Genomic DNA, 22,776 nt, shown 5'->3' with positions numbered 1-22,776 from the left:
TCGAGCAAACATTGGAGTGCCTTTGGAGTGTAGTCTAGGACTAGCAGATCATCTGCATAACTCAGCCAATTTAGTGAGAGTGCTCCGAATTGTACAGGGCGTGTATCAGGTAATTGACAAGTATGAACCAAGTCAGCCAAGTACAAGTTGAATAGCATGGCAGCAAGAATGCAGCCTTGTTTGAAGAGATTTTCAAAGGTGGTAAAGCCTAAGGATGAGGGAGAGTGCAGTGAAAGTTATAACAGAGCAAGAAGAGAAGAACGCCAAAGAGATTGGAGCAGAAGATCATGAAGGAGGAGCGAGACCTGAGAGAAACTCGGAAGGAATAAAGAACAGGAATGATGCGGCGGGGACAGTTCCCTGACTCGATAGGAAAACAATAAGGAAGAACAGCAACCTTCACATATCAGTTGTGATAATGAATGTAAATAGGTTCTATGTTAATTGTTTTGGATAAAAGCGCTATATAAATAAGTTATTATTATTATCAGTTGGCTGAAGGAATGGGAGGTGGAACGAGCAACTGGAAGCAGAGAAAGGCTGTTGATCACCATCAAGCATCAGGGACAGCAACTTGGTCCAGCTCCAAGCTCTAAGGCACAAGTGAGCAGTGAAGCAGCACGGATGTGAGACAGGGTTGGGAAGCAACAGAATCCAGACCCTTAGACACGGAGTCAAGCTGAACCCCAACAAGGCACATACACAACCTCTGAGCCAACCTCAGATTATACGTTCAGTGTTTCATAAAACACTGAAAGTAAGGGCTACTACATATCCTGTGGGGTGCTGCCCTGCTGAGGCATCACCAGATGAGGTGAACAGCAACATAGTGGATGCTCAGCATTTCAACTTGTTTGTGAAAGTTTGAGTGAAACCGAGAAGATACCTATGGAGGCTTTCTTCAACATGCGTCTTTTAGAACTGAATAGACCTTTCTGTTGTTTTCCCATTCTGACCAGTTTAGAGTTTACCCATCTGTGAACATCAACCCAACTAAAACTACTTGAAACTATCTTAAACGGATGTGTCCATTTTGGAGTCCAATTGGCTTCTTGTTACCCCTCTGACATGTGCTCATAACAGCTGCTTGGGCTGTGGTTTACTAGACATCTGCCCTCGCTTCCAAAATATGCCACTCTGTTGAACCATTCAAGCACAATGGATGACTTGTTTGCCAACAGAAACCCATCCAATCACTGTACACAAACATTTCTTACCATCAGTGAACAAGATGTAAGCCTGCTTTTTTATCACTTTAGGTTACAATTTGTGTCGCACCATACACCAAAATGTGAGTGAGTTTAGAGGCATGGTTTATGGTACAATAGATAAACACATGACATAAATGCAGCACAGAACTCTCCCTTGCCTCAGTCCAGGCCAATTATAAAGTATGACTTGCATTGCAGTCTGCCACTTTCAGACCACAGCTCGCTGAGTGTGAAAGATGACTCGATGTGTAACTTGAACTATGCAAAGAGAAGACAACAGAAGTTTGAGCTGCAACACAGTTTTCACATCATTTCACTTAATTAGGTATTAATGATCTCACACAGGTGCCTACAAGTACAGTACAGCAAAACTGGAGAGTGAAAGAAAGAGCAATGGAATGTTAGTGTATTAAAAGAAAGACAAATTGAATGTTTTTCTTCAGAACCCTGAATCAACCACTCAAAAATCACACAGAAACAGCACCACTGCACATGGCAATGTTTTAGAGGAACCAGGTGGGAGGTTGTGAGACCGAAAGTGGGAGATTAAAATGTGCCCGTTGACTTGCATTGGGGAAGAGTGAATGAGTGATGCATTTGGGAGGGAGAAACAAAAAATATGTTAAAAATAGCAACAGCCCATAGCATTTGCTTGTCCTTGCTCTTATTTCTCTGCTTCTGTGGCTGTGCTTTCCCCTCAGTGTGGTAGTGGACAGATGATGCCATGTGGGTAATTCCAAGTGTGTTAAGCCATTGCTATGTTTCTGTAATGAAATACCCAGCTCCTAAAAGCTCCTTCAGCTCAGCGCTCATTTCAGTGCCTATGACATTAGGCATTATGAAGTAGAAGAAAAGGGTAGAGTACAACAGGTGCAGCTCATGAGTTGCAATGCGCAACAAATAAATGTATGATCATCTCCAACATGGGGTACTTTAAATCTGGTAGGATGGGGAGGAAGGTTACACAAGGTGCAAAAAGTATGTAGCTTCATTTAATTATAGAGTACTGTGCTGAGTCTAGCTACCAGTGCTTTGCGCCTCACTCAGGGCCTGTTGACCGTTTGATCATGGAATGACAGATTTTGCACATGTGAAAAGGAGGGGACACCTTGCAAAAGACCAGAGGCGGTACCGGTTACCATCAGTGAGGCACCGCAGTATGAAGGCTGCTTCTTTCAGGTTTAGCAGTGGCTGTCATCACACTTCACAGAACTCCCTCAATGCCCTGGGGGTATAGAATCCCCTAATGTCATGGGTCTGATGTCTGCAAATCATTCCATGGGGCCAACTCTCATGAAATTAACTCTTTGGCAGGCCTTCACTGTATTTTGGAAATCAGACCACAGAGGCATACACACTTCCTTTCACAACTAAAGCACACATTCAGACACAAGAGTGATATCAGCAAACCGATATAGTCAAAACACAGTCCCAGAGCACAGGTCCTAGGAGAGCAAGTGACAAGTAGGTCAGAGTCTCCCTAACTCAGTACCTACTTCTCATCAACTTTCGACTGTGTTTTGAGAGGAGGGCTCTGGAGGGAAGCCAGAGAAAATGGGCAGTTAAAATAACCTGTTGAACATCATTATGGGCCTTTATTTGAAAACTACCATAGAGGTTCACTTTGGCTGCAGAAGGACACTTTCCATGCTGATGCCAACTTCCAAAGGAGTGACACAGTGATATTTACTTTCTCTAATCCTGCTTTGTTTGTACTTAAATGATATGATCCCTGAAAGTCTAGCTGCATCATGTGATGCGCCACATAGAGCCGGCAGACCCATCCCCGTGTTGGCTTATGCTGATGATTCAGACCTCATTCCCAGGGCTGCTGAATCCTTAAAAGCTCAACTGGAAGCAGTTTCTAACTACTTAAATTCGAGTTCCCTAGTCCTCAATAAGGCAAAATCGAGAATGATGGTCTTTAACAAACAGAGGAGGAGGTGGGACAAAGACCACTTTAAGTTTGCTGATGATCCAATTGAGCTGGTAAACTCCTTCTCATACCTGGAAGTTATGTTAGCAGAAAACTTTCCCTGGAAACCCCACATCTCTGCTGCACTTAAGAATCCTGAGGCAGCAGCTAGAGCCCTAATAAAGTTTGTTAGGAAGCAAAGCAATCTATAGGGCCAAAAGTGGAAACTATCTTCCAAGCAAAATATGGAAGCACTGTTGCCCATGGTTCTTAAATCTTGTGGCTGGACAGAAACATCCTCAGAATCGGTATCAGTGAATGGAAATTCTGGAAGCAGCTCCTGCATTTTCCACAAGGCTTTCCAATCTCTGCCTTGCAATCAGATATAGGATATTGTCCACATGAAAGAAGAGTGCCATATTCCCCAGCAAGATACGCTGTCGAAAGACTAACATTGGGCCTCATTCCGACCCTGGCGTTAACCAAGGCGCTACTAGCGCCTTGGTTGATGCCATTATTTTTCCGACTCCACCATGGTGAATGGTGGAATTACCGCCCCATTCCAAGGTTGGCGGGGTCGGTAATTCCCCATTCACCAAGGGCCCTTCCCCATTCCCATTTTTGCCCCATAGGGATCAAAGGGAATGGGGAAGGCGCTAATTACGGCACCGTAAATTACGGTGCCGTAATTAGCTCCTAGGTCCCTTTGCGGGTTGGTTTTTTAATGCCTGCAAAAAGCAGGCGTTAAGTACCAACCCACAAAAGGAACTCGGAATAGGGCGGTAAGGGTTTAACGGCACCGGTCTCGTTAACGGTGACCGTTAACCCGTAACCGCCCTACTCGGAATGACCCCCATTGTCTTCAACAAATATTGTGGATATGGCATGGAAGGAATTTTCACCCAGCTTTCATATCCAAATACTGAAGAACTCACCTTGCTGGGTATGGAAGGGATTTTGTAACAAAACTGTTTACTGGCTCACACTATGTTTTTCAGGCAACTGAAAATGATGCACTACATGAGGAATAACGACTTAATGGCTGGGGAAGAAGTGCGAATGAACACTCTTGCTTGGGCTGATATTTATGGCAGTAAGTCATTATCAGCAAGCACATCTCAGAACACTATCAAAACCAAATCAAAGACGCCCCTTTGCCTTGCCGAGAGCAGACAACCTGGCAATGATGCAACAATATGAGGAGATGGAATCGCTCCTCAATTCAAACTGCAAAATATGTTGGTGGGAAGCAGAGACTCTTCTTCATTCTTTGCTTCGTTGTCAGGGATATCAATTGGGGGTCGCCAGGGGTTGCAGCCGCGACCCCTCTTTTCTCCCTTGCTACCCCTGTAAAAAAAAAAAAAATGTTTCTTTTTTCTTCAGGGGTAGCAAGGGAGATTAAAGGGGCCCAAACACACAGCATGGTTGTCACCATATGCAAAGCATATACTAGTCACTCTTGCAAGGCTTATTATTAATATTTATTGTATTTGGTCATTAGACTTTTTACAGATTATTCATATAAATTTACAAATGATTAACTAAAATTCAGTCACATATATAACTTATTACTAGATACAATAGACATAATTGATCTAGTTGATTACATTTCAATAAAATCATTATATTAAAACCCAATAAAATTCATACAATAATAGTCTCTTTACAGTTAGCTTATTAAGCAAGGGTTATTCGTTGGTGACCTCAGCCAAGCCCATGGAGAAACATATGTGTCATATTTGGCTTTAACCCGTAGTTCTTCATCAGGCTTTCATGATTTGTGATGTGTCAACTTGCTTCGCAGCAGGCACACTTATAACTACCCCATGAAGTTGTGAAGAAACAGTGGACGTGAATGCTTCTATCAGGTGGGAATGCTCCACTTGGGAAATGAATGTTCCATTCAGATACTTCATCACTAGGGACTAACGGTCAGACCTCCAAAAGGCTTCCCGAAATGATTATTTGTCCTGCTGCACGTTATTTGTGCCTCACGGCTGAACATCATTCCTACACTGCATGAGTTAAATCTGTGACGAATTGACTTCTGCACTACAGGAGTCTTAGGGCTCATGAGTAAATTCTGTGACAAATTGAATTCTGCCCTGCAGGAGAACAAGAATGTTTTTTTGCATGTGTGATGCATGTAATGTTTGTATGTGTGTATGAGGCGTGCGTGCCAGGTGTTTGTGTATGGGCTTGAGTGCATGTGTTGTTGTGTGAATGAGAATGCAGGTGCCAAAATCAATAATACACGAGATAAAGAACAGGACGAATGAGTGTCACATTTAAAAGCATGTTGAAGAGCAGCCATTGGAACAGATACAAGATCCGGGGCTAGTGAATAATGCTTCTGCCATAGTAACGTGGTTGGGTTCTAACCCATACCAGCTCAGTATCACCAGTAGGCATCTCCACCTGACACAATTTTCTTTATTGAGAGAGATATCCACCGCAGGGTCAAAATATAAACACACAATCTCTAGTGTATTGCAAAATATTCTTCTATTATCAGAGACCAGGTGGTCTTCTAAAAAGCAGAACGTGTTTTCAGGACATTAATTGGGGGCTGTAACTTCATGCTCCTAACCTGTGCAGTCAGTGAGAGAGCTGTACAGCCAGTAAAATAGCTGCACAGCTGTTGTGGTAGCTCAGGAAGGTAAGTGCACACTGATGATATCTGTGGCATAGCCAGTTCAACCTTTCATCCTTCCAAGGTTGATAAATGAGCACTAGTTTGGTTGGTGTTAGGAAGGATTTTCCGAAGACAGTCCTCTAGGGCTGAGAGGGGATTCTTAAAGGCCAGCCTAGGTGATGAGCAAGGGCATTTCACACTTGATTGTGCCAATTTCTCTTTAGATAGCATAGGCTGAGTAGTAGGGAGAGTTAGTAGATCAGGGATTTGGAGTGAAGGTACAGTTAACAACACTTACAGTCAAGTAATAGAGTTCCACACAGAAGTAGACAAATAAACGATGTATTGGGATTTAACACACATGCTGTTGAAACTCAAGGATATTATATAGTACAGCACACAACTATGTATATATATATCTAAATAGTTAACAATCTCATAGGGAGATTGCACAACACTTTACAATGTAAAAACTATTAATCAGTCAAAATAAGAAAATACAATACTGTGCCAGTAAGGTGGGAAGGAAAAGGCGAATTAACAGACATAATACACCTTGCCTTATTATAATAAGGCAGGAGGCACCTAACCTGAGCAGTCCTTCCTTAACAGGTAAGTAAAAAATCCACTGACTTCAATAGTTATGTCACAGGTAAGTACTTAAATATGAGGGGTGGTAAAAAGTCTCTAAATTCCCCTACATACGTTTTGATTTTCAGCCAAGAGGTAAGTAAAATATATTTTAAGATCATACTTTTACTTTGAGAAAAAGGGTTTTTGGCACACTTAGGGGTACACTCTCAATTTAACCACATTAGGGGCTACCCAGGGTAAATGTTAGGTAAGAACTCCACTGTCCACAGTCACAAAGGAGTAGTGATAAGGAGTGAACTTTACGGCCATACAATCCTTGTGGGGAAAATGGGGCAGCAAAAGTATTAAGTACACCTATACCCCAAACTCTGATATTCTTAGCAACCACCCCAAGGTAGGCAGAACCACTGGGGCTGCTTACGTCTGTTATTTGTCCCCTGGCCTGGGCATAGGTATAGGGGTCACAGGTGCAGTGGCTGAATTAGATGTTGGGCTAAGGTTCCTCTAGGTAGCAGGTCTGATCTCTGGTATAGATATGGTTCAAGCAGACCTGTAGCAGGATGGGCCAGGCAACCTGGGAAAGGAGCCACAATGATTTCCATTATAAGGATGAACTTCAGGACACCACAGACAAAGTAAAGCCCTGGTCACTCGTCGGCACACACAGCTTGAGCTGGAACTGGAGGAAGAAACAGGGTCAAGGCAGGCCATCATCAGGATGGAGAACAGCAGAGGCAGGCAAAGATGTTCCTGGGCCACAACTCCAAGACCTGCAGAGTTCCAAGCTCTAACTTTTGATGACACCCCTATCAGCAAAAAGGTCTGGTTGGTGAATGGTGAATCTACAGGAGGGTCCCAGTATACTTCAATAAAAGCAATCGCAGGATACTGGTGCAGGCTGCAGGACTGGTTGATCCCACTAGTCCAGGAGTGGAAGGCACCAACAAAGGTCTTGTTATTACAGTCTGGTGTTGCTAGATGTAAATTCCCAATTTGAATGTAATCTTCTCTGTTAAGGATTACTATGGCTCCACCCTTATCAGCATCCTTGATCACTATAGTGTGTTCTTCAGCTAGAGTTTTCAGCTGCGAAGTTCTCTGCATAATCAAGATTGTGTCTTCTATGATCACCTTTGTTAACAAAAACACAAGGTGATCATAGAAGACACTCTTGACAGAGAAGATTACATTCAAATGGGGAATTACATCTAGCAACACCAGACTGTTATAGAAAATGTACATTACATCTAAGACAGTGGTGAAAGAAAGACACAACTTATTTCCAAATGGCATATTAAGGGCCTACTAACAGATGATGAACAAGGTTTTCTCACTATTATGGAACCCACTATGCCCACCATCTATTTTCTCTCAAAGATTCATAAGAAGAATGATAAACTGGCAGAAGTCAGACCAATAGTCAGTGGTATTGCTTGGGAAATGGAAGGCTTATCCATTTCTATTGACATATTAATTAAACAAGTGAATCTATAAGGCTCGCATATCAGAGATTTAACCCATGTTCTACAGACTCTAACAACTATCAATTGGAAGGAAGACTACAAATTAGCCACTCTTGGTGTGAAATCACTATAAACGCCAACAGACCATACCCTGGCAATACAATCGATTTCCTTTACATACGCACATTTCTCTGCATCTAACAGGCACCACATTGAGATGGTCAAAGTTTTTTTGGAATTCACCCTCAACAGCAATTACTTCCTGTATGATTGGAATTACTACCTGCAAACCAAAGGGGTAGGGATGGGTGCCAAATATGTCCCATCTTTAGCAAACCTATTTATGGGCCAATACGAACAAACTCATGCTCTTGTGAATCCTGACTATAATCATCAAATTGTTTTGTGGAAACGATTTATCGATGACATCATCATAATTTGGAAAGGAACTGCAGCCGGTTTTCAACGATTCCTTGACTATCTCAATGCAAATGAGTTTGGCCGGGAACTGACAGGACTCAGTGATGAGCACAGTATAGATTTTTTAGACTTTACTTTGAAAACAACAAATTAGCAACCAAGAAATTCAGGAAATCTAAAGAGGTCAACTCAAACCTATTTGCCTAAAGCTGTCACAAAAGATCAACTATCAATAACATCCCGATGGGTGCATTTTTTCATGCACGTAGGAATTGTAGCGACAATGCTAACTTTGATTTGGAATGCATATTACTAAGTAAAAGATTCTATGGGAGAGCATAAAGTAATGAATGTATATCCAAAGCATATAACAAAATTCAAACCATGAGTAGGAATGACATGCTTAAACCTAAGACAGAAGAACGTAAGAAACAAATGAAAGTTAGTTTGGTTACCACATTTTCTGGAGATACCAGTATACTGTATACAATTGTAAACAAACACTGGCACATCTTGAAGATGGATGATGATCTTGAGAAGTATATTGAGAAAAACCCTACGGTTATTTACAGTCAGGCTTCCACCATCAGAAACATAATAAACCCATCTTTCCTCAAACCTGCTTTAAGCTAATCTTTAAGAGCATGTGCCTGGATTGAACCACGTACACAAGGTTTCTACAAATGTGGTAACTGTAGTATGTGTAAGCAGGCACACTCAGAGACCACTCAATGGGGGTCATTACAACCCAGGCGCTAATTGCGCCAACTTTACCACCATGGTGTAAACTATGTTTACACCATGGTGGATGGCGGATTTACCGCCCCATTCCAAGGTGAGTGGGGCGGTAAATCCCCATTTCCCATTTTCCCTTCCCCATTCCCATTTTGCCCCATAGGGCATAATGGGAGTGGGGAAGGCGCTAATTACGCCACCGTAAATTACGGTGGCGTCATTAGCATCATGGCTGGTTAGCGCCATGGATTTTAATTGCTGCTAAAAGCAGCCGTTAAAATCAGAATAGGCGTTAAGGGTTAACGACGGCGCTAACCCTTAACGCCTGGGTCGTAATGAGGCCCAATATATACATCATGATGGTACATTAGTCCAAATCAAAGATCTAATCAATTGTAAATCCAAATTTGTAATATATGCAATCATTTGTGTATGTAAATGCATATATATAGGCAGCAGAATCCTGGAATTACGCATCCAGATTCGTGAACACCTATCAAGTCTGAATTAACAAGACAACAGACTACCTTTGGCAGTCCACTGACAAAATAAGCACCAAATGGACAGTAAAGACGATATCATATTTATAGGTTTATGCAAATTTCAAACTGGGATTTGAGGGGGTGATCAGAAACTGATGTTAAGAAAGGCAGAATCAAAGATGATTTGCAAATTGGGTTGCTTAAAGTATGAGTTGAATTGTGAACATGAAATTAATGTCTTTCTCTAATCAGAAACAATACTCTAAGTTATTCACTAAAGGAACTGGCAACTGAGCAAGAAATGGAAAGCAAACACGGAGCATTACAATATTTTAGGCGTAACTTGGGAAAGCTGGCTCACCCAGACCGAGGCATTTAGTAATTAATTTATTTACTATCCTTACATGTTTCCTAAGACTCTTTAAAAACCTTGTCATCATAAGCAATTAAGTACAATCATCAGCACAGAGGATGGGTCCACACAGGACCCATGAAAAGTCCAACAAATAATTTAGCAACAGAGAAATGGACAACCAACTTCATAAGTGCTGACCATTGAATTCCCAATGAGGCACCCAGAACAATATAATAGTTTATATAGGGATTTACAACAAGCTACTGTAATACCAACTTCAGTGAGTCCATCCACACTGACTCACACTGATCAGCAAATTCAAGTATAGCCTTATTTCCAAAATGGTTATCTTGATTACTGCGCTGGACCGGTGATCATTTAGAAAGTGAAAAATTGAGAAATACTGCCACTTTTACATTCACCGTGCATTATAGCGCTATGATAACACACCCCAACTGCAGCGAACAGGAAGTAAGCATGGTTACATATCCATAACTTTAGGGATCAATCGACTCTTTTCTAGGTTTAATTATTCCACTATTTTAATACGGACATCCTTCAATAGCTTAATAACAACAGTGACATTTTGAAATGTAATGGCCACATCTTAAGAATGGTTAATTAATAACCATTTCTCATCATTTACGGACATGTGGGCAATAGGCAAGTGACAATAATGAAGTCCCTAGACTAACTAGCATAACTAATGGACAGTCCTTTCCTCATCACATTAGAATCAACTGAATACGCCACGCTTTAATGAAGACAACCACAAAGGAAGAATGGCTGTCACGCACCAACGCACTCTGTGTCATAACGTTTGACGTTACATTTAAGCATCAAATTAGTTACAAAATGGCGATCGGCATGTCGCCACACAGAATGCTGCCGGCCCTTCCAGGATTACACTTCCAGGATTCCAAGATTACACTTCGGAGTGGGAGAATACTGGGTTATTCTGGTAAGAAAACTCTATAGTTCTAGTGGCTTTGTTAAGAATGCAACAGTTTTCTATACTGAGAATACCTAATGTATCGCAACGTTATGCACTGGTTCAGCCCATCATTTAAAGTGATTATTTATAGATGCTGATATCATATCAAAAAGACTACACCTAAGAACGGGCCTTATTGCAATGTCACTGAGGCAGTATGAATGTGTAGGGTAAGTAGAAATATCTGTAACTGGACTTACCCTCAATATGGACCATGCTAGTCAAATGTTTAGTTAAATAATCGCTAAATTATATCTATTCAGGATTGATATTCACAATCGCGCCAATCTGACTCACCACTGAAAACAATGATCTGAAATATATAGTTGTTTTAAGTCATAACTTTTAGTCTAATATGACCTAACATTCCACTCACTAAAGAGGTGATGACTAACATTAACAAGTGAACCATCTCGCATCGCACATTAATCTAATTCATCAATAAGTAGGCCCACTTTACACCTATTACGTTCTAATTCAGCAACATTGACATTTAGGCTAGAACAACAACAACAACACGGGTGTGGGTGAGATATCTACTCAAGCGTCACTGAACTTACAGATGAAGTTATGAATTAAATGTTGAGACCAACTGTTAGTTAAGTTCATGGATTCAACTCTTTATATATATATTGCATACAGAAACTTCTCAATTTGTTTATCTATACAAGAAATGTGAGACTGTCTAACAGTGAAGAACCTTTATAGCTAATTATTAATTTTCTGTGCACCATGTTTTATTTATACTATTTATATATATGTTTTGCTTATTATTTTCAATTTTATTTTCTTTACATTATATTGTCTACATTCCTAAAATGCTTCTGACAAAATATGAATCAACCGATCTGCACAATGGTAATGTTGATGAACTACTCAATATATACCAATTATGCAATTTAATTTCGATTGTGTATTGCATATCTTCAATGTGCCTATGATGTTCTTGTACTATTTTGTTTAATGATTCACTGTATATAGCTACACCTTGAAAACGACCTAGTGTCGAAACATGTGTCTGCAAATAATAATATTAATTCCGAATATTCATACATTTATTAAAAATTGGAATTGAATAAGCACCATCTACTAGTTGTTATATCTATTCATAGATAAGCGCACACAATATGAAGATTTTCTTACCGTAGAGATTCAGGGGCTAATCTGAGAGGTGTGCAGCTGTCTTGCACTATAGACCACAACATATATCAAACCTAAGCGCATCCAAACCAGTTTTCCCCACCTTATCATAAATATAATGGTTTGTCACCTGCCCAAGAAAAGGGCCATATGACTCTGGCATCCCTCAGCAACTCTATTGCTTTAGCATAACCAAGCACATGAACTATAATGTCCCTGTGCTTTGCATGATGGGCGGGATCTTTCCAAGGGCGTAAATGCTGAGCTTTCTGGATATAAAGACAGATGGATGGTGGATCCTTGGGAGTGTTGGTTGGAATTTTGAAAATAATGTAATAATATCATCACCTTTGTGGCCCTCTGTTCATATTTTAAGTCATTAATAAACTTGTAAAAGACTTCTATGCATTTGCTCATTTCCTTGAAGTGTGGCCGTGGTATCTTTCATTTTACTGACTTGATATAAAAACTCCTTGATATCTCAGAAGATCATTGGTATATCATTGGACGTATGTTCCATGAAGGTTTTAAGGGAGGTCCTTTCGGCCAATACTTTAATTAGAGATGTTTTGACAATGACTGTTGAAAGAGGAGGGTCTGATTTCCTTTCTTGAATGTGCCTAAGGAATGGGTGAAATGTCTTTTTGGGCACTTTGGCTTATCCCATTCTGCACATTGGGTCTTGCTGGTGGCTGTGAAGATCAGTGGAGTGAGGTCTGAGACAGCGAGTGATGACAACATGCCAAGTCAGAGGGAAATAGTGTGTGGTTGGCAACAAGCCCACCTGGTGCTGCTTTTTCCTGGCTAATTAGTACCGGCGTGAATTGGAGTATGAAGGTAATGATTAGCAGCAGGATGTGAAATTATGGGAATTAGTTCCCGGAGGGTATCAGTGGCCATGAGCCTTGATCAGATAATCTCAGGTTGTCACCTGGAGTTTACAATTAGGTCGTACCCCCGAAACCTGTCTCACAGCCCCACTGTAGCACTGCAGGCAACGGAAAAGTGATGGGTGATCTCTGGTGTATTGGATGGTGCAGGCATACATTTAGTCGGCAGATAATTATGAAGGTGCTTTAAATTTGGATTAGGAGGATATAACATGGAGAAAAGTCTGCATATCACTGTATATCACTGTGTGAATGGCATAGTCAAAATGTCACTGTTAGCATTCCCTTTCATTCCCTATATCGGGGTAAAGGGCATGGATAGGGAGAGCGTAGAGGTAAGAGGGGGAAGAAGGGCATGAAGATAAGCCCAGTAGAAATGGAATGTTGTGCTGCTGACATGTGTTTTCACTGGCATTCACATGCTGGCATTATCACACAGAACCAGAAAAACAGGTGGCCATCTTGTTAAGGCCACCGCATAGATATAGGTAGTCTCATAGATATTTTTCCACTATTTTGTTACATACAAAAACACTCAACTGCATACAAAACAAGTGAATACAATTCACCAAAGAAGAAATATAAAACCAAAATCATCTAAACATCTACTGTTCTGATGTTTTTGAGAGGATGACCAGGTTAGCGATTCACAACTCAGCAAAGCCCCCATGTTGGTACATTTTCATTTGTGACGTATCTTAAAAATGCATCTTGCAAATGAAAAGAATGACTCTTTAGAGCAGTCCTTGTGGTAGAAGAGTGATCTTTGTAATATAGAAAGCTAAAAGTAAGATGTATACATAAGATTGCATTCAGGTTTTTTGTAATCAGCCTCTGTAGAGAATTTTTTTTTACGAGGGCAGAACTTTGAACAAATTATAAATCTTTTCTGGTGGCCTGGTGGAAAGGTAGTCATCTTCTGCACCTTCTAGTCCATAGACTTCTTTCCACAAGGGAAAGCATCATGACCGATTTGTATAAAAATAGACTACACATATTTTCAAGCTCTCTAAGAAGTAATTGAAAGACTTTCCAGAACATGGACTCCAGCCTGACATTACTTGCCATGGTTGTTTATTGACATTGGGCTGTAAGGACCAAATGCAATAGAGGAAAAGTGATCATCATGTAGACAGGGGCATTGCAGGGTGTCATGTGAATAGACCAGATTGAATGACAGTTTTCAGTTCTTTTTAAAGAGTGTTTCTACTTTCTTTTGACATCTATTGTTTTCTCCGCAGGAAGCCAGCGGAAGCAACTAACACCAGTATGGACTACATTTCCAGAACAAGAGTGGATTTGATACAGATTATAAAGGCTCAGGTAATGTAGCAACCCGATTTTTTATAGATATCCATTTTTTGTGTTTACATGCGTGACTCGTCACGATACTTAGCCAATTTTATATTCATTTAATACTTACAGGCCATGCATACCTCACTTCCATTTGATCTACTTCCCCTCTATCTTCATGCATTTAAAATCCCTAGAAACGTTAAAAAATTCTGCAAGCAATATCTTAAGTTAGTGAGTAGGAAATATAGACTTCTATATGACAAAAGAGTTTAGGATGAAGTTGTGAAAAGATTGACCTTGCGCTATACATAGAATCACCATCATGCAACTATTCCGGTAATTATGCAAAGGCTCTTCAATCTCTGTCCACTGAAACCTGCAACGGTACGTATGGAGTTGTTGAGACACCACAGCTTTCCATATGATCAACCGATAGATTAGCTGATATCACAGAAATTGGTGAACCCTACCTGTTGTCAGGCAGGACTACAGCTGGGCAGTGAGAGCAGCTCATTACAGAAAGCCAGAAAGTAACCTGTGCTGATGCCTGCCACTGGAAAATGCACCATGGAGCAAATGTCTGACTGCTATCTTCAGCAGATGGTGACTGGCAAGGACAGTATTTACCTGGGTGTTTAACACAAATATGGCTGACCCTGCCATGAAAACAAAAACTGTACTAAATAGCTTGTCGGATGGTTTAACTCAGCTCTGTGTTCATGGTGCGAGATCAACTGACACATAACTTGGCCACATGGAGCTTTCCCTGGCTCACCCAGTGATAGCGATGGCTGAGCAGTCAAGGTAAAGTCTCAGAATGGGAGCAGGGTGGTCCATGATACGGCAGAACATGCTACAACGGCAAATAAGGGAGAGTGCACACAGCTTTGTAAAGGTAAATGAGAGTTGTGCAGGTTATAGCTTAGTAGAAAAAAGCGTTACAAGTTTAGGGTCACAGCCTAAACTCTAAAGTCTGATGGGGCCTTCATTTACCCAGTTGGGTTGGTTGCATGCCTTGGCATTCTGGGATCCACATCTTTTGAATTGGGTACTTGTCTCCCATTAGGATCAGTGGAAAAGTGAACTAGCATCTGATTTGTTGAGCTGTATACTAATTCTGATGCATGTCTAGCCACAGATTTGGATAGATGCCCAATGTTGCAATAGGGCTTCTGTTCTAAATGATCTATCTGATTGACTTTCTGATGGTATGTCAATACAGACATAACTTGCAGTGAGAGTTCTATAGATGATTGTATTCTCCATCTGAACTTGGTGCCCGTCCTCTCAAGTACATGAGTCAACTGTGGTGGTTCCTGGTCTCTGATGGTGCAGCAAGGTCTCTTTGGCAATAAGGATGGTCTGCAGGCCAGTCGCTCTGTGGATGGACCACTCAAAGAAGTGTTAGGACAGAGACAGGTGCTTTCACAGAGAAGTGTCGGAGCCAATTTGGAGGCAAACATCATAGTTCTGATGGCTGAAAGGTGTAGCCGAAAGGTTCAGCGGGAGTCCACAAGTCACACTTTGGTACTATCAATGCTTTTTTGGTCATGATGATTTGTATACCGTTCATCGATTTCTTGTTGTACTGACAGGCATTAGGCTCTGTTTGATTACCAATGCTCCTGTTGTCTGGTGTTCCTGCATCTTCATGTTGAGTCTGCACAGGGACAGGAAATAAGACGCTTGTGAGAGAAGGGTGTCTGTGATATTTGGGACCCAACTGTGCCTGCAGCTTCAAGAGGGGAGAGTGACACTTCTTTGGTTCCAGTGGTCAGTGAGAAGTACAGTGTCTGCAGCAAACAGAGGCAAAACTCCCTCAACCGCTTTGTTCTGGCAAAAAGCCATCAGGCAGAACCTCTGCATATGCCTCTTTAGTTCAACTTTGTCTTATCAAAGCAACTCTTCCCAAAGTTTACGTTTGACTGTTTGACCCAGTACGGATGTATACCCTTTTAGTTACAGGAGGAATTCGGAACCTCGAATCAGAAGGGGTGCATCGATTCAAAATGTTGCAAGATGCCCTATCACTGGAGGTTGACACATTCAAACATTCCCATATATCTTTGACGTGGATTCTGGCCATAAATGCTGACACCGTTAAAGTATCCAGTCAGATCTAATCCTTTCCATATGGCCCTCTTCTGAGGCATGCAGAAGCCCCTGTGATATATGGGGCAACATGCATACTATGTTCTCCCTTGGGTGAGCAAAGGATTGCTGTTTTACTTGCAACTAGGGGTTGTACATCTCTGTGATATAGCAGGCTGTGCTACACTAGAATTATACACATACACCTCAAACTGCCACCAACCAATGGAGCCCACGGGCTTAACTGTACAAAGATACTAACACAGGGAACAGGAGACATTAGGAGTAGCCCGACTCTGGGAAAAGTTGGTGGACCTGTCAGGGAAAAATGAAAAAGTACAGGAGATCTTTCAAGGGCTACTGGTTGGGACTTTCAGTCTCACAGCTGTCAACATAGAATGAACAAAGAGCGACACATATTAAGAACAGTGCTTCACTGTTCTTAATCAATGCGATTCCCCTAAGGTATCCCTGGGACCAGCAGCACATGAAATGATCCGAGGAGAAGAACACTTCCATCTCAGGTCGGCGGGGCTATGATTGTCTAGGGTGCTTTTACAGGTTCGTTTGGTGAAGGTAGCTTTTGGGAAACTTCACTTCGAACAATGAAAAATCAATCACAAGCCACGTTAAAATTGGAAGCACAATGAACATTCAGCTCCATTCCAATGCCCATGAAGACCGTGTTAAACATACATGCTTCCATTGTCAGCCAATGTTTCTTACAAGATACACTAGTAATAGGAGGAGATGCAGCCTAAGAATTGTGACATGAAACGAAATGACAAAATGTTGTGTGGAATTAAAACATGCCCACCTATACAAGAAAGGATAAGGATGGGTATGGGTAGGTACTAGAGTTTAGAGCTGCAAAGAAGAGGACTAACATCTGTCTCAATAATTTAGAACCCTTCAGCCATCAACTGATGACAGATTAGAGTGATTAGATGTCTCACCGTTTTTGAACAATGCAAGAATTCTAAATATCTGAAATTTTAAAAATACAAACAAAACATTGGGAGTAACAAAAGATTAAAAAGTACACAAAATATCAGCAAGGAAGGGAACGCATATGTTAGTGACCTAATGGAGGAGCAAATTCATGTGTGAAGTGAACTCCTTGCTCTCTTTAGCTTGAGAGGCAGATGCAGATTAGAGACACCCGTCTGATGTCACCCAAGGAGGCAGAACTATGACTCTAGGGTTGCTGTTCTTCATCTTGCTCAGAGGAGATGTGGGTGGAATGTAGCTGCTTAACTGCTATTAAGGATGGGATCAGACTTAGATGCAGATGAACGCTCTTCTTGGTTAGGGCACTCACAGTTAAAGCACGATTGAGTTCTTCCTAAGGCAGTCAGAGTCAAAAGAAGAAGCTAATTTGCAATTTTGTATTTTTAGTAGAGCATTTCTCAAATTGTTGCCGACATTTGAATTACTTGGAATTTCATGCAAAGTGAGAAAGGAAATCCAGACATGGACCCCCACCTCTGAGATTTGTCTGCTGACTGTTGAAGCTCAAATCAGAGACTCTGTAGATGCTGGACATTTTGTACCTGATTGACAAAAAGCAGCTTCAGGCAGAGGAGGACATCTGGATGGATCAGTGAGAAGATTATTTGGGCAGGGGAGAATTAATTCTGATTTTGATTTTGGGAGGTTTAGCTGTTGATGACTTTTCATTATCCAGATTGGATATGAAGACACTGTCAAAAAACAGAGATTGTGGGGGAATACCCAACATTTTATATAGATAAGTGTCCTTAATGAGCACTTAAGAGTATTTAATCTCAGACAGAGGCAAGAGCTGACTCGGTACTATGCAGTAGGAGAAAACCAGGATGTAGAGGATCAGCAAATTATAATTTTCATTATGTAGTTGGAGTTGTGTTGGCACAATCTTTTCTAAAATCTTGGCAAGCCATGGTAGGCCCACTCTGGTGGCAGCAATTTATAAGTCTAGTGAGATCAAGGCTGAGTTTCTTCAAAAGGGGGGTCATGCAGACCTGTTTGAATGCCGGAGGGATGAAACCATCAGTAAAGGATACATTGATAAACTTGTCCACAAACGGGGAGGTGATGGCAGTCAAAGAGGGGTAACGTAAGCTGGGAGAGCATTGTAAGCAGCTCAAGAAAATGCTAGGGAATTGTCTTCTTGCCTTTGAATTTGAGTGATGTGCTCATAGATGGAGCCATTTACAAAACAAAGGGGCATGTAAGCCAAATGCTCACATATGGGCAACTAGTGCAGTGATCAGATTTCTTTTCAAGGACCCCACTGTCGTAGGATATGTGTGGCAGAAGATCGGAGCTGCTGCCCCCTGTAACGCAAAATGCCTGGTAGGACTAGGTCAATTCTATTCACGTAATCAGTGGAAGAATGGACAATAGGCAGGATATCCTGGATCATGTGCTGTGGGAGCAATAAAAGAGGTACCATAACAACTGTGCAAATAGTATTTCTAAGGTGAAAAGGCTCTGAGAATTAAAAGGACTTTTGTTCATTTAGCTAACTGTACAAATTACCAAAATCTCAAAACATGTGTGGGAACCCAATCATACAATAATCCAATAGGAAAGCCAGGCAGCAACGGTAGAGAAGCAAATATTTCCATACCGCTGTGCAGAAATGGGTAGGAAAACTCCCGAATTTGTGATGTGAGCTGACGAACCTCACATGTTTTATAGGGCTTTACACAACGCGGGTTCCTACAGAACAGTCAATAAGATACATTTAGTCAGTTACATTAACAATGAGATTCCAAACAGAACATCCGTTGACCTTGCGGGTGTGGCATTAAAGCACCATGCGCAACCTGTACAATTCTGCTGTGCCTACACATCCATACAGCCCTCTGCTTCAAGCAGACCTTTCCATTACACGTATGAAGAGGTGATCTGGTGTCCACCCCTCATGTGATTGACATTCTGGTTCTCGGGCAGGAAACTCTACCTTGAGTGTGACCTCTCTAGCATCACTGGGCACACCCACGCCCCAGGCATACACTTACGTCATGGCCACACAGCCTTATAGGCTCTAGTGTGCTTCCCAACCAATCATATCCTTCACTTTTCCACCCCTCTCAACTATGGCGGCGGTTATGAGAAGTAAAATACTGTCGGCTTCAATGCATTAATCGTTGGTGTTAGAGGGTAGAAGGTGTAAGGGTGCGATTTAATCAGTGCATTTTAGGAATGTTAAGGTAGATGCTAAGTATAATTTACAAACCCTCCCCCTTTATTGAGACAACCCTAGTTTTCTCACATTTCAGAGAAGTGTCGACTAACATCATAATTAGTTACAATGGCCCCCACCACTTCCGTATCATACAGGCACTTCACACTTTCCGCATATTTTTTATTAGGGACCAGGAGACTTTCACACTCAGATAGACACAGTCATACGCTGTTGAGCCCTTTAAACAGCTTCCCCATCATATACCCAACATCAGCATTCTACAGTTTAGAATGATCTCTGTTCCTAATATTTGACTTGTTATTCAAAATATTTCTAATGAAAAACGACCCCAACCTTTGATATTCCAAGTAGCAATTTTCTTAGGTGACTGATAACCTTTTATGAACAGAATGTAATATTAGATAGAACATTTGGTATTGCATTGTATTTTTTTATTATTTCTTTTTATTTATTAAGTGCCTCTGATTACATTTAAAACCATTTTACACTACAACATTAACCATAAAATTACAAAGTAAAAAAAAATATTAAAATTCATTACAAGATACTTCGATGAATAACATAAAAGAGACCAGCTATACCAACATTAAAACGTTACAATATTGGATCAAACAGTCCTCAGGGCTTCCCCCTAAAAACCACCAAATCTGGTTACCATGATCCTATCATTATGGCCTCCTTCACTAGGGCCTATAAGGCCGAGTCAAGCTCCTTAATTGCCCTCTGCCAACCATGGAATGCTGTTGATACAGACAATAAGGTTCGGCTCTGAAAATTGTGGCCCAAAACTGGTCAGAAGTATACGAACGAACTTCATTATATGCATTGCTATACTACAAGCTCAGAGCCCCACACTGAGTTAAAATGTAGCGAATAGACTCTATATGTTTGCCACAAAATCTAGATATTCATTCAGTTCTGGGGACACCCACTCACGCTCCTGTATTTTCAAAAACAGGTAGAATCTGCAAGCACATTGCCGTAATAAATCTCACCCGTCCTGGGGCACACATCTTTGTCAGGTAAGATGTAATGGATCCACTTTCAAAGGCCTGGTGGGAGTAAGCCTCGTACTATTGAACTCCGCCTAAATGGTCTATAGATACACCCATATCCAGGCGGCTTAATTTCAGCTCCACTCTACCAAGATAGAGCTCCAACTGAGTCTCTGGGATGCTAGTGATGCCCACCTACCTCAGGCACTGTTTGAGCAACAAGTCCTAGTCTCTGAACCTAACACTCTTGGAGCACCTCTCTGCTTGTGCCGTCACGTGATTGCATTCTATTAAATATGAAGATAACTCATGTTTTTCAATTTCATGGTGGGACTTCATCCTTTACTTTTATCAAAACTAATGAAAAAATAACACTTTGCACTCTTTCCCACTTGTCAGGTACTCTTACTAAGACAGAAAATAATACTAGTACAAGAGATCCAAGTGCATTCTTGTAATTTTTACTGTGAGAGTGAAATAATTCAAATCGAATTGTCTTACAGCACAGAAATGTATCAAATGTTTTGGGATTCCTTACCCTGGCCAAGATTTCTAGAAATTACCAGCAAAGGAGTGAACAAAAGAAAAACTGCAGCACATTAGCACCATGCACAATTAGAAACCAAAGCAATCTTCCAACCCTTCTTAAGGAATTTCGAGGTACATGTCAAATAGGAAGGACACTCTTACATAAAACATGCAGCACATATTGCCTGTATTCCTCTGGTGCTCAGCTAATTTTCGTTAAACACAAACAGCCAATAAACATGAAAGAAATACTCCCATCCCAGGAGAAATCTTTGCATTGTTAGTTTTTTCTTTATGGAGATTCAAACCACAATTCTCAGAAAAAAGGGTAGAAAACAGGCACCATTATGGTATCTTGAATGGGGTTCACAGAACCTGTTCCAAATGTTTGATATACGCCACCTGAAGCAGCTACAATGGATTTGCCTGGCAGCTCAGACAATGCTACTAATACTAAGCTTAATCTGTAATGGGGAAGGAGACATGGAATACTGGGCCTAATTTCTTACCTTTTCAGTAAACAAGCCCTGACCCCAAATCATAGATCACAATAGGAAAACAGGCATGAGATTTGTAGTGCCTATTATTACTGGGTCCCCAATAAACAGAAAGCATATGTTTAGACTGGGTGTTGTGGGGTTCTTTCACCTCCAGTACCATCCACGTAAGGAGACAGATTTTAGATCTCTACCGGCGGGTACCCGGTGACTACTGAAGAACCACGGTAACATTGTTCTTACATTTTTCTTCACTTGTCCTTAAGTTGAAGTAGGGAGCTAATATTGCCTGCCTATAGAATATTTATACCTACAGTGAAGACACGGAAAACTCCACAAACTCAAAGAAGAAAATGCTATTTCAAGCCTGTGCATCTTTGAGAAACACACTGTTTATTAGCTATGAAACTATGGTTGAGATGACTGAGGAAGAGCCAGAAGCAAAAAAAAGAGACTGGTGCAGGAAACATCGTATGTATCCCAGCCAAATTTAAGAGGAGAACGAGGAAAGATGTATGGAGATTACAAAGTCTGGGAACGTTTCCAAGCCAAAAGAAGAGACAGAAGAGACAGAGGAGATGAAAAGATCAAAATCACTTAGATTCAGACCAAACCCAAGAAGAGACAGAGTAGAGATGGGAGGCTGATAAGATCAAGATCATTTAGTTCCCAATGAAATACATAATGAAACATAATGAAACAGGAAAAGGGGAGACTGATGAAGATCATTTTCCAATGAATTCTGCCAGGCCCAGGAGAACATAGCCATCTGAACTGACTCGGCAGACACGTAGATAAGTGTAGAAGTCACTTCTACTCGTGTTACACCATCCACAGACAATGGACGCCTCTTGCTCCACCACCAACTGTCTTTGCCAGAACCTCATCAATAGATTCCATGTCCACACTACCCATTCCAACCCAGACTTAACTAAAACCCATAACATAATCATCCAGTGTTCAGCAATCCGAGAGACCATTTCCACCTAAGAGGCTACCAAGGACCTATCAAGAACAATGGAAGAGGTGGAACGCATTCGCCAAACTCACCTGGTACTGACTGAGGACACAGTACCATATCCAGTCCGGAAGAGACATAAAAAAAAGTAAGATCTATGTACTTGACTCTCCTTATCTACAATTTCCGAAGGCTAGATTCCTAAAATGTTTTGGGAGAGAAGCTGATCCTACCGACAGATTCGCTAGGAGAAAATGCACTAGTGACTGTTCACAAGTCCTTCAACAACTGATGAGAGGCTAACCCTGTCAGGGCATTTAAGATCCAAGAGAATGCCATGGCAGAAGCCAACAATTGGGTGAGATCCCTACCACAGACCAC

The 22,776-nt window shown here is 41.2% G+C and overlaps 1 protein-coding gene across 1 annotated transcript in view; it reads left to right on the top strand.

Annotated features, from left to right (window-relative positions):
* Positions 1-22,776, top strand: part of TMEM232 (transmembrane protein 232) — a 1,143,478-nt gene that overhangs the window by 1,075,156 nt on the left and 45,546 nt on the right. Inside the window, exon 13 of the mRNA XM_069625485.1 lies at positions 14,076-14,157. Within this exon, the coding sequence (XP_069481586.1) occupies positions 14,076-14,157 (82 nt within the window). The remainder of the gene's footprint in view (positions 1-14,075; positions 14,158-22,776) is intronic.

The sequence above is a fragment of the Ambystoma mexicanum genome, chromosome 6p (assembly GCF_040938575.1).
Source record: "Ambystoma mexicanum isolate Mex_15411 chromosome 6p, UKY_AmexF1_1, whole genome shotgun sequence".
In the NCBI taxonomy this organism is placed as follows: Eukaryota; Metazoa; Chordata; class Amphibia; order Caudata; family Ambystomatidae; genus Ambystoma; species Ambystoma mexicanum.
Note: the sequence above shows the minus strand (reverse complement) of the source record. Positions and strands in the feature narration are given on the sequence as shown.